This window comes from Schistocerca cancellata, chromosome 7, assembly GCF_023864275.1.
Source record: "Schistocerca cancellata isolate TAMUIC-IGC-003103 chromosome 7, iqSchCanc2.1, whole genome shotgun sequence".
Classification (NCBI taxonomy): Eukaryota; Metazoa; Arthropoda; class Insecta; order Orthoptera; family Acrididae; genus Schistocerca; species Schistocerca cancellata.
The window spans coordinates 64,801,967-64,815,424 of record NC_064632.1 but is presented as its reverse complement, the minus strand read 5'-3'; the positions used below and the strand labels follow the sequence as shown (position 1 = coordinate 64,815,424).

Below are 13,458 nucleotides of genomic sequence, written 5' to 3'. Positions count from 1 at the left end.
CTGAGTGAGTATGGATTGGTAGTCAGATCAATTTAGCATAGCTTCTACATGAATTATGTCTTGAATAGTTTTGTCAAAGCATAACATTTGTCCGCACTGCCCATGTTCTTGTCACAAACTTTTAAGATGCATAGCTTTCCACTGTCTGTCACTTGAAAAAACAATGACCTACTGTCTTAAAATGCAAAATACGTGGGTTGTAATAGAAAGCAATGCATCACCAATCACTAAATGTCCACAGTACTGTACAAATACAAGCCTTTGCTGTTCAGGTGACATCAGCAGGATGGGTACAGTCTGCAGTGGATATTCGTGAAGTTTTGTGGTAGAGAAAAATATGGCTGCCAATATTTATTTGGATACTGTCGTTTATAGTCTGGTCACTGTGCACCATTGTCACAATTCTTGGTGCCATTGGCAATCTGCCTATTATCGCTGATTTCCCGAGTATCATTCTCAGTGACAACCTCAGTTTTTTCTCCTAGTACAAATGACAAGTGTCTTGGATAAATGAGTAAAAAAAATTGATCTGCAAGCTGCTGACAAATTGGTGTCAGTGAGTAAGACTTGCACAAGACCACAGCACATTAAGTTATTTTTACAGTGGTTTTCCAAGAGAGTGACAGTGCAGGCATCTTAAAAAGTTCACAGATTTTGCTGGCTTTCAGATAATAACCGCTGTGCCTGAAGACCCATTTTGAAACTCAAATAATTCGTATCCTCCACCTGTGACAGCAATGAATAAATTGGATACAGTCAGTCTGGTAGAAGCTTTCTACATCCAACTGACCAATGCCATGTGCTACATGTTGTAGGTAGCATGTCTCTGAAATGGACTTAATGATGCAACTTGATAGTTTCTGTGCAGCATGCCATGCTACATGTTGCAGGTATCATGCCTCTGAAATGGACTTAATGATGCAACTTGTTAGTTTCTGTGAAGCATGTAACATCCAATCTTTTCTTAGTTTAGATGTCTACAATATCAAAATTAATTTTACAGGGTTCCACTTGTAAGCCGCAACTGGCACGACATTGTCTTCAGAGTTGTGGAGATAGGCGTGGCACTCTGGTTTCCGTGTGTCTTGTGGAACTGCATGAGGTAATTAGAAGTATACCCATTACAGATTTTATTATATACTCAGTTAATGCCTCCATCATCCCTTATATTTATGAAGATATTTTACTAAAGTCAATGATGTGATTAAAGTTTGCAGTTTCTTTTTATTGAAGTAGGTATATGAGATTTATTGATATTTTATTTGTAAATATACTGGTTACATCAATATTTCAGAAACTTGGGGGTATCTTTTCCACCTTGTAATTACGCAATTCTGCAGTCATGGGAATTGAATTTTATTTATAAACCAAATATTTTAGTGATATGTGTTGATAACTTCTTGGCTATATTGAGAGATTTTAATTTGGGTTTCAAAAAAAGCAAATACACAAGAAAAGCTTGAAGTTACACATCTGTTAACACCAGTCCTCATCTCTGAGAAACTATTCAGAGCTGCGATTGGCATGGAAACAGTAAAAGACATCTTTAATCTCTAAAGACAATAATAACCTCGGTATTTCATATTTCTGGTTAAATATTCAGACAGATATTAGTAATGTTTCTTTGCAAATGTATTTATAAATCCTTCTGTTTCTGGGACTGAGATAAAAATTTAAACACTGGTGGTGTTTGAATGCAACATGAGGCTCTAAATTATGACCAACCTTTTGAAACTCACCAAATTAATTATTTAAGGTTTTCTCCTAATGAAGGAACAGCTGCAAAAGCTGTGGAATATAGTCATATGGTGTCAAATTTTTAAAGTTTTCTTTCTTTTTTTATTTATATGTGTCAATCCTTCACCAGCTGGTTGATTATCCTATAAATGCTTCTCCTCTATCACAAATAGTCTTAATTCCTGTTTTATTGTTGTTATTATTATTATTATTATTATTATTATTATCATTATTATTATTATTGTATTAGAGCATGGCGGGTTGGAAAAAAAAATCAGAGGAGGATAGACTGTTTTACTGTTTGCCACACAGATGTTTTCCTCATCAGCCTTCTTCCTAGGTTGTGGATTAGCATTCAGTGGTTAACTTTCTTGTTGTTTACGTTCTTGCGCTTTAAAAAATTATCATCATCATCATAATCGTTTACGATATTAACAGCTCATTATTATTTGTATAAGCAACATTTTAGCAACTGCTATCATACATATTACTTCCTCCCACACATATATTGTGAAATAATGACGACAAGAAAATTTGAGAAATTATATCTAATCTAGGTTTGCCAACAGTCTTTCTTCCCATGCGGCATTTGTGAGTGGAACAGGGTTGGGGGGAGGGAGGGGGGGGGGTATTAGTGGTACCAGAAGTTTCTTCTGTTACACATAGATGTGTGGCTTGCTGAGAATGATGTAAATGTAGATGCGAATGAAAAACAAATGGGTATTGAGTTTTATGGAAATCCAGGCACACTGAAACTTTTAAGAAAAGGAATGCAGTGAAGGTAACTAAGTTTTGCCAATCATGACTGGGATTGGTTACAGTCTACATTGCCTTCCACAATTAAACATAATGACATGAAAGATGTCTTCAACACCAACAAAAGTGTCTTATTTTACCAGTAAAACTTTTTCGTTGAAAAGGCACTGATGTTCATTGGGGGAATCCCTAAGGAAAGATCTGTCCTGTTGACAGGATGCAATTTGGATGGATCTAAAAATCTATCATTATTTGTCATTGTGAAAAGCTTAAAACCATGATGTTTTAAAAAAGTAAAAAAATTACCAGTAGAATATGACATCAAAAAAAATATGGATAGTTGTTGCCACATTCACCAGTTGGATGCTCAGTTTGGATAAGTGATTTTTATAAGAAAAATGTAAAGTTACACTTATTGCTGATACCAGTCAGGAAGACTCAATATTAAATTAGAACCTACGGAACTTACATTTTTGCCTCCGCAGTTGTTTTTACTTTTTTCCAGGATAAAATTCAGCCGTGAGTTGCAAATAAATTTTATTATAGTTTACTGGTTTCAGTAAATTAATTTTCCATCTTCAGAAATGTACAAAATTGGCGATATTACAAATCCTCAGACCGTGGCAATACATTTATGTGAACTGTAAAAAGAGGAACACACTCTCCCTCCTCCATCCGTGCCCAAATCCAATTTTTCATATAGCTGACAACTGCTACAAAATGAACCTTTTAGAAGAATTTAAAATATAAAACATATTCTCACCTAAATTCAAAAGATTTGTTGAATGATCGACTTGCCTTAAAAAACGCACTATTTTGAGTGCGTATCACCTCTTATGAAATGTGAAACTTAGCTCACTCCTTTCATATAGAACTCTGTGTCATCTTTTTTCAAATGTATTATAGGGAAACATTCCACGTGGGAAAAATATATCTAAAAACAAAGATTCTGTAACTTACCAAACGAAAACGTTAGTACGTTGATAGAGAATACCAAACACAAACACACACACAAATTTCAAGCTTTCGCAAACCACGGTTGCTTCATCAGGAAAGAGGGAAGGAGAGGGAAAGATGAAAGGATGTGGGTTTTAAGGGAGAGGGTAAGGAGTCATTCCAATCCCGGGAGCGGAAAGACTTACCTTGGGGGGAAAAAAGAGACACACACACACACACACACACACACACACACACACACACACACACACACACACACACCTATTCCTTTTTCCCCCCGAGGTAAGTCTTTCCGCTCCCAGGATTGGAATGACTACTTACCCTCTCACTTAAAACCCACATCCTTTCGTCTTTCCCTCTCCATCCCTCTTTCCTGATGAAGCAACCGTGGTTTGCGAAAGCTTGAAATTTGTGTGTGTGTTTGTGTTTGTTATTGTCTCTATCAACGTACCAACGCTTTTGTTTGGTAAGTGATCGGCTATCAGCTATCAAATTATGTTAGCATTTGTTACGGGCCTGTCACAAGATTTCATGTGCGTGTACTGCAGATTTACAAAACTATGTCATTCTTGGAATGATTTATTAAAATTATTGCTATAATAAAATCTCATGTAATGACCTCATGATCTACATCTACATCCATACTCCGCAAGCCACCTGACGGTGTGTGGCGGAGGGTACCTTGAGTACCTCTGTCTGTTCTCCCTTCTATTACAGTCTCGTATTGTTCGCCGAAAGAAGGATTGTCGGTATGCCTCTGTGTGGGCTCTAATCTCTCTGATTTTATCCTCATGGTCTCTTCGCGAGATATACGTAGGCGGGAGCAATATACAGCTTGACTCCTCGGTGAAGGTATGTTCTCGAAACTTCAACAAAACCCCGTACCGAGCTACTGAGCACCTCTCTTGCAGAGTCTTCCACTGGAGTTAATCTATCATCTCCGTAACACTTTCGCAATTACTAAATGATCCTGTAACGAAGCGCGCTGCTCTCCGTTGGATCTTCTCTCTCTCTTCTATCAACCCTATGTGGTACGCATCCCACACTGCTGAGCAGTATTCAAGCAGTGGGTGAACAAGCGTACTGTAACCTACTTCCTTTGTTTTCGGATTGCATTTCCTTAGGATTCTTCCAATGAATCTCAGTCTGGCATCTGCTTTACCGACGATCAACTTTATATGATCATTCCATTTTAAATCAATCCTAATGCATACTGCCAGATAATTTATGGAATTAACTGCTTCCAGTTGCTGACCTGCTATATTGTAGCTAAACGATAAGGGATCTTTCTTTCTATGTATTGGCAGCACATTACACTTGTCTACATTGAGATTCAATTGCCATTCCCTGCACCATGTGTCAATTCGCTGCAGATCCTCCTGCATTTCAGTACAATTTTCCATTGTTACAACCTCACGATATACCACAGCATCATCCCCAAAAAGCCTCATTGAACTTCCGATGTCATCCACAAGGTCATTTATGTATATTGTGAATAGCAACGGTCCTACGACACTCCCTTCGGCATACCTGAAATCACTCTTAGTTTGGAAGACTTCTCTCCATTGAGAATGACATGCTGCGTTCTGTTATCTAGGAACTTTTCAATCCAATCACACAATTGGTCTGATAGTCCATATGCTCTTACTTTGTCCATCAGCAGTTAATGCCTTCATATAAGAGGGCTCTCTTAGGAGTGAGATGATATTATCAATAATTTACAAATTAAGAATGAAACACACTTACTTTACAATTTGCAGTCTGCCGTTTCAATATAACAGAGCAGTGAAAATTTATCAGAAACACATCACCACTATCAGTAAATGTCACTTAATATGCATCAACAATACCAGCCTTAAAGACAGAATATGATAACTAACACCACAGTTAAACATTGTATGATTAAGTGCTAGCATAATTAATAACATTGTGGTTTCTGTAGTTAAAAGTTTTTGGTTTGCATCCTGTTACATGGATTTTTTTTTCTGTGTTAGCGTTGTTAACGAGTTCTGTTACTTTCTTATGAATGTAATACAAGTATGGGATATTCCAGGTAAAGTAGGACACACTTGGCGATATTTAAAAGTTTAAAATCTTGTACGTTTTATAAATTTTTTGAAAAGGCTGGACTGTATGCAACAACGGTTTGTGGCTCATTATTGCTTTCCCTCGTAATTTGTAGCCATTTTTGTAACGCCATATGTGTTTCGTCTGATGAGAGTGTGAATTATTAGAGACTTTGGACCTTCATTTTAACTAATTGGCAGGTAAGAATTAGCACATCATTATTTATATTACTGATACATACCCTAATGTATTGCATAAAGAGTATAAAACTGAAGTAAGTAAATTATAGGTTGGGGTAAACAATGTAATACAACAGCATGAACTTCATGTAATATGAGTAACTTTCATGTAATTAAGTTTTTATACCAATAGAGAGATTTGAGAACTTTATCTTGTTCAGTATTTTACTTCTTGGTATGAGTGTGTAACCAATATCACTACTAAAAATTTCCCAATATCAACCAATATTGTAAAAACAGAAAATTAAATGTGTAATGTGCGTCATGCAATCTGAGTCACAGTTGTATTATTTTAAAATTAGAAGAATAGGATGGTGTTAGCAGCAGCAGCAGAAAGACAGAGTAAGAGGAGGGACAAGTTAAAGAGTGAAGGAAAGTATGAATAATTTAAGAAGCAGCATCTGGAAGCAGCTCAAAAAAGCCAGCAGAAGCAGTAACTAAAGTTTCTACAGTTGAGTCAACATAAGCAAGGACTAATATTAGAAGAAAGAAGATCTAAAAATAAGGAGAGAGTTAGAAAACATAGGCAACATACGATGCAAGATCAGCAGCCTAGTAATGCATGTTTGTCACCATATAAGTCACATAGTCTGCATAAAGCCATGACTCGAGTGCTGCAGTTGCTTACATTACTGTCAACTGTACCTGAAAGTGTGAGGCTAACTTCAGTTTGGCCAGATGGACCTGCCTCACAATTTAAAAACAAATATATTACTGCTGCTGTACCTCAGTTTCAATCATTTCATAATGTTGTTCTCAGAACGAACCAACCAGACACCTAAGCCATAACATTCAGATTTTACAGCTCAAGATCGAAGGGCTCAGCTGATCTAAATCCCGTGGTAAAGGAGTCGTAGATGGAATTGATGCACTTGCAGAATGGCTAGTGGGGAATGCAGTAAAAATGCGAAAATTCGTAGTAGGTGATGCATCAACTTTTGCTCAGGTAGCCCCAAGTACCACGACTATGCAGGTTTTTTAAGCCACAAGTGCCATGACTAGGCAGGTTTTTCTTGTGTCTGTTGTTGAAATTCAAGGAATCAATGTGAAACTTAATCTGGCTCAAATGTTTTCTTCAGAACCATCAGTATCAAACATTAAAAGCATTCATTTGTTTCACTACAAGAATGGAGTACTACAAACATATCTGCTGTCTCCAAAGAATTTTGCTGCTGCAGATCATCATACTGAAGAAACTATAGAAAGTGCGAAAAATGGAGACTGGTACAAAGTAGAATATGATGGTAAATTCAGTGCCAGAGAAGTACTTGCAGTTTTTGGAAATACTTACTTAATCAGTGTGCTGGTCACTATTGGAAATGGCCTGTAAAATGTGATGAAATTTTAAAGAAAAGTAATCCACTTGGTGTTGTCAATGCAAGAGGATATTTTCAGTTCTCTGACTTTTAATTGAATTTAAAGTTCAGTTTCCCAGGTGTCATGCTCTTATAATTTTTTATAGAGTTTGAAAAGTGAAATGTTAATGTTAAGTTGATCTTACTTGGCAATTAATGTCATATTTTCATTTCTCTGCTTGCAGGGAAATAGTTTTTCCAACAAGAAGTAGCAAGTAACATTGAGTCACGCACCTTTTTCAACATATTACAATATTTCTCATGGAATAAATATTTTTAGAAATCTGTAACTCTGTCACTTGAATGCCAATGTAATATGCATTTTCTATGATAAAAACCTGATCCATACTCCTAATAGTTTGAGGACACTTTTGACCCAAAATGCACATTAGGAATAGGACGTCCCAAATTCGTAACGATAGTCACAACATAAATTACATTCTTGTTTTCTAATTTTAATGCTCTTTCCTGCTTAAACAACACTTCAAGATCTTTCCTTGGATAACATGATTTATAATGATGATTTGCAAAAGAAAATATGGGTTTATAGATTGGTAACAAATCAACATAATGTTGTTGTTGTTGTTGTTGTTGTTGTTGTTGTTGTGGTCTTCAGTCCTGAGACTGGTTTGATGCAGCTCTCCATGCTACCCTATCCTGTGCAAACTTCTTCATCTCCCAGTACTTACTGCAACCCACATCCTTCTGAATCTGCTTAGTGTATTCATCTCTTGGTATCCCTCTACGATTTTTACCCTCCACGCTGCCCTCCAATGCTAAATTAGTGAACCTTTGATGCCTCAGAACATGTCCTACTAACTGGCCCCTTCTTCTTGTCAAGTTGTGCCACACACTCCTCTTCTCCCCAATTCTATTCAATACTTCATCATTAGTTATGTGATCTACCCATCTAATCATCAGCATTCTTCTGTAGCACCACATTTCGAAAGCTTCTATTCTCTTCTTGTCTACACTATTTATTGTCCATGTTCCACTTCCATACATTTTACACTCCATACAAATACTTTCAGAAACGAGTTCCTGACACTTAAATAATACCCGATGTTAACAAATATCTCTTCTTCAGAAACGCTTTGCTTGCCATTGCCAGACTAAATTTTCTATCTCCTCTACTTCGACCATCATCAGTTATTTTGCTCCCCAAATAGCAAAACTCCTTTACTACTTTAAGTGTCTCATTTCCTAATCTAATTCTGTCAGTATCACCCAACTTAATTCGACTATATTCCTTTATCCTCGTTTTGCTTTTGTTGATGTTCATCTTATATCCTCCTTTCAAGACACTGTCCATTCCGTTCAACTGCTGTTCCAAGCCCTTTGCTGTCTCTGACAGAATTACAATGTCATCGGCGAACCTCAAAGTTTTTATTTCGTCTCCATGGATTTTAATACCTACTCTGAACTTTTCTTTTGTTTCCTTTATTGCTTGCTCAATATACAGATTGAATAACATCGGGGAGAGGCTACAACCCTGTCTCACTCCCTTCCCAACCACTGCTTCCCTTTCATACCCCTCAACTCTAATAACTGCCATCTGCTTTCTGTACAAATTGTAAATAGCCTTTTGCTCCCTGTATTTTACCCCTGCCACCTTTAGGATTTGAAAGAGAGTATTCCAATCAACATTGTCAAAAGCTTTCTCTAAGTCTACAAATGCTAGAAACATATGTTTGCCTTTCCTTAATCTTTCTTCTAAGATAAGTCGTAAGGTCAGTACTGCCTCACGTGTTCCAACATTTCTACGGAATCCAAACTGATCTTCCCCGAGGTCGGCTTCTACCAGTTTTTCTATTCGTCTGTAAAGAATTCGCGTTAGTATTTTGCAGCTGTGACTTATTAAACTGATAGTTCGGTAATTTTCACATCTGTCAAAGCCTGCTTTCTTTGGGATTGGGATTATTATATTCTTCTTGAAGTCCGAGGGTATTTCGCCTGTCTTATACACCTTGCTCCCCAGATGGTAGAGTTTTGTCAGGACTGGCTCTCCCAAGGCCGTCAGTATACTCCCGGGGCCTTGTTTCGACTCAAGTCTTTCAGTTCTCTGTCAGACTCTTCACGCAGTATCGTATCTCCCATTTCATCTTCATCTACATTCTCTTCCATTTCCGTAATATTGTCCTCAAGTACATCGCCCTTGTATAGACCCTCTATATATTCCTTCCACCTTTCTGCTTTCCCTTCTTTGCTTAGAACTGGGTTTCCATCTGAGCTCTTGATATTCATACGAGTGGTTCTCTTTTTCCAAAGGTCTCTTTAATGTTCCTGTAGGCAGTACCTATCTTACCCCTAGTGAGATAAGCCTCTACATCCTTATGTTTGTCCTCTAGCCATCCCTGCTTAGCCATTTTGCACTTCCTGTCGATCTCATTTTTGAAATGTCTGTATTCCTTTTTGCCTGCTTCATTTACTGCATTTTTATATTTTCTCCTTTCATCAATTAAGTTCAATATTTCTTCTGTTACCCAAGGGGTTCTACTAGCCCTCGTCTTTTTATCTACTTGATCCTCTGCTGCCTTCACTACTTCATCCCTCAGAGCTACCCATTCTTCTTCTACTGTACTTATTTCCCCCATTCCTGTCAATTGTTCCCTTATGCTCTCCTTGAAACTCTGTACAACCTCTGGTTCTTTCAGCTTATCCAGGTCCCATCTCCTTAAATTCCCACCTTTCTGCAGTTTCTTCAGTTTTAATCTACAGTTCATAACCAATAGATTGTGGTCAGAGTCCACATCTGCCCCTGGAAATGTCTTACAATTTAAAACCTGGTTCCTAAATCTCTGTCTTACCATTATATAATCTATCTGATACCTTCTAGTATCTCCAGGATTCTTCCATGTATACAACCTTCTTTTATGATTCTTGAATCAAGTGTTAGCTATGATTAAGTTATGCTCTGTGCAAAATTCTACCAGACGGCTTCCTCTTTCATTTCTTAGCCCTAATGCATATTCACCTACTATGTTTCCTTCTCTCTCTTTCCCTACTGTCGAATTCCAGTCATCCATGACTATTAAATTTTCGTCTCCCTTCACTACCTGAATAATTTCTTTTATCTACTCATACATTTCTTCAATTTCTTCATCATCTGCAGAGCTAGTTGGCATATAAACTTGTACTACTGTAGTAGGCGTGGGCTTCATGTCTACCTTGGCCACAATAATGCGTTCACTATGCTGTTTGTAGTAGCTTACCCGCACTCCTATTTTTTTATTCATTATTAAACCTACTCCTGCATTACCCCTATTTGATTTTGTGTTTATAACCCTGTATTCACCTGACCAAAAGTCTTGTTCCTCCTGCCACCGAACTTCACTAATTCCCACTATATCTAACTTTAACCTATTCATTCTCCTTTTTAAATTTTCTAATCTACCTGCCTGGTTAAGGGATCTGACGTTCCACGCTCCGATCCGTAGAACGCAAGTTTTCTTTTTCCTTATAACGACGTCCTCTCGAGGAGTCCCCGCCCGGAGATCCGAATAGAGGGCTATTTTACCTCCGGAATATTTTACCCAAGAGGACGCCATCATCATTTATCCATACAGTAAATCTGCATGCCCTCGGAAAAAATTACGGCCGTAATGTCCCCTTGCTTTCAGCCGTTCGCAGTACCAGCACAGCAAACACTGATTTCAAAATGTACTGTGAGTCACCGCGGAATCCCCTGTATGTTCTCAAATATTGGGCGTTATTTACATTCAGTCTGATCTGGCGATAAAGAATGAAATAAGTATTTGGTGATTTATGAGTATGAGGTTAGGCAAGAACCTAAGAGGGCAGCTTAAATTGCTGCAAGTGAAATGGGGAGCATTAGCATTCATATTCTTCCTTGTCACAAATATTTTGCCATTTATTTATGAATGTGCGGCATTTTCAGAGAGTGTGGTTAGGCGAGAACCTAGGAGGACAGCTCAAACTGCTGCAAGTGAATCAAGGCGCTGTAATATTCATATTGTTCTTTGTTGCAAAGTCAATGGCCGATGATGCGGTCGTCAATACTGCGTGCAGACGTCAAAATGATGATACAGTTGTGGGAATTGTTGTGAAAAGAGCATTACCCATATTTTTTCACAGGACTCAATTACTGTAAATTTTCAGTCAGTGCTTAAAATAATCACACACAGTCTGTACATTTCTGTACGTGCCATGGCATTATGCTTGTATGAAGAAGATATTGACATCTGCTAAAATATTTGTCGAAACTGGTAAAACATAATAAAATTTATTTGCAACTGTTGACAGAATTTTATCCTGGAAAAGTAATACTACAGGACTTGAAATTTTGCTGTGAAAGGAATTGCTCCAAAAATATTTACTTAAAATTGAAGAAACGATGATTGAGAAACCAACATCTTAGATGTATTAATTATTTTGAATTCTGCATTGATTTTTTTGACACCTAATATGATTGGAAATTGTTTTTGCCCTGCTAAAGAAGTTGTCTGAATTGACTTGACACAGCTGCAACATTACCACTGCTTCCAAAAATGTTTTGCCAAACAATACTTCAGTTTATCTATAGGCTGTACCATTTTCTTTTGACTCTTCTTGTTGCATGGTGCAGTACTGTAGTGTGGTGATTTTAGTGTATACTGGGACTGTGGACATGTACCTCCAAATGAACAAAATATTAATTATGTAACTTTATTTTTTTGCAGTGCCAATTAAAACTTAATGACTGCCTCATGTGCTTACGTGGTTTGCATCACACATTCACCCTGTGAATTTAAGACTGCATGAGTACTTTATATGAACCAATGCATCTTGAAAGCCTTTAATATAATATCCCATCAATTCAATTCTATTGCAAGTGGTACATGAATTGAATTATTTAGCTAAAAAAGCAACTTTATATTTAATATGCCTCGTCACTGTTCAGTCTTGAATTTTTTCATTAGTGCTTGTTACATCATATATCCATTCTTCATTATCGATGGCAGATTTTAGATGGATTATTTTATAACAATAATTAATTAAGATGAATCAAACAATTTTTGTTTAAGAAATATGTGTACTCTTTGATGAAAGTTTCATAGTGAAAGACAAATATTTTCACATATGTTGCAGCCCAGAGCAGTTATGGATTTTGAACCCAAAAAGAATTTTGAAGAAATTGGAAGCCGAGCAGCAACAGTCATCACAGCCTGGTTGCCGACTTGAAACGCCTCCAAAGCCAGATGGTAAAAATATGAACATACAGATAAAGTTAACTGTATATAATAACATTCAGTATGCTTTAAATCTTATGATTCAGTGCTGTTCCTATAAATAATACATACAATGAAAAATTCACAATTTTCATCTGAAGAATGGGGTTTCTGGTAATGGGATGGTCTTAATTTTCATGTCTCTTTCAGTGCTATTGTGCACAGGGGACGTTGTTAGTTGTTCACTTACGTGTAATTATTTATTTCTGTACTAATTTTATGAACTCAGACAGGTAGGACAAACTTCTGAGACACCTTTTTTCCAAATTATTGTCATAAAATCACACAAATTGACTGAGAATAACAAATGTTTGACATATATTTGAGTAAAGGTGTTGCATTTCATAAATATCGAGTGTACAGTTGTGATATGACACAATTATATGTGCCACATGGTTGAGTAATTGAACCAGTGCTTTATTATTGTTCACAAGGAGACTTAGTGCATTCAGTTTTCTTTCAGAGCTGTCAGTTTGGGTTAATTGTAGATAGATAGTTAATCAGAAATACACATGCTCCAGTAGAGCTCATTAACAATAATGAGCCCGTCCACAGAAACACATTCTCATCATGGACACTGGTCAGTTCCGCCCTTTGTTCTGAAGAAAAATGGGTAACACTAACTTTCCAGTTCTTGCTCCATTTTTAGTAAGGATATCCCCCCTCTTCCTCTCAACAACTCCCCACCCTCCACCTGTCCACCATGTATAAGGCATTTAGCTTTCCATTCTTATTAACTCTTGCACAATTTTTTTTCAGTAATCTTTGTCTTGCTTATTACCTTATCTTGCACATTTGAGCTCTCTGGTTTTCAAGTCTCATCCAGTGCAGTATCCAACAATTAGTCTTTCTTTCACATCCTGTTTCAGCAAGTTTCTCTGACCTGAGGTTTTGGGTGACCTTTCTGTAACACTCTACATTTCCTAAGTCTCACAAGTCCTTTTCCTTCATTCCTCTTCCTTCCACTTCAACCCTTCTTCCAGAAGAAGGAGGTAATAGCTCCAAAAGCTTGCACATCCAGTTACATTATATATTCAAAAATTGATTATTTTCATTGAAATGTATGTTTGAGAGGGTTGCAGGAACAGCTAGTTACTTCAGTCACACAACAAATAGAAC

At 37.1% G+C, this 13,458-nt stretch overlaps 1 protein-coding gene across 5 annotated transcripts in view; it reads left to right on the top strand.

The window, feature by feature from the left end:
- Positions 1-13,458, top strand: part of LOC126091958 (uncharacterized) — a 349,369-nt gene that overhangs the window by 307,639 nt on the left and 28,272 nt on the right. For all 5 annotated transcript variants that reach the window (XM_049907299.1, XM_049907298.1, XM_049907301.1 and 2 more), the window contains 2 exons: positions 1,004-1,102; positions 12,200-12,312. In XM_049907299.1, coding sequence (XP_049763256.1) covers positions 1,004-1,102; positions 12,200-12,312 — 212 coding nt within the window. The remainder of the gene's footprint in view (positions 1-1,003; positions 1,103-12,199; positions 12,313-13,458) is intronic.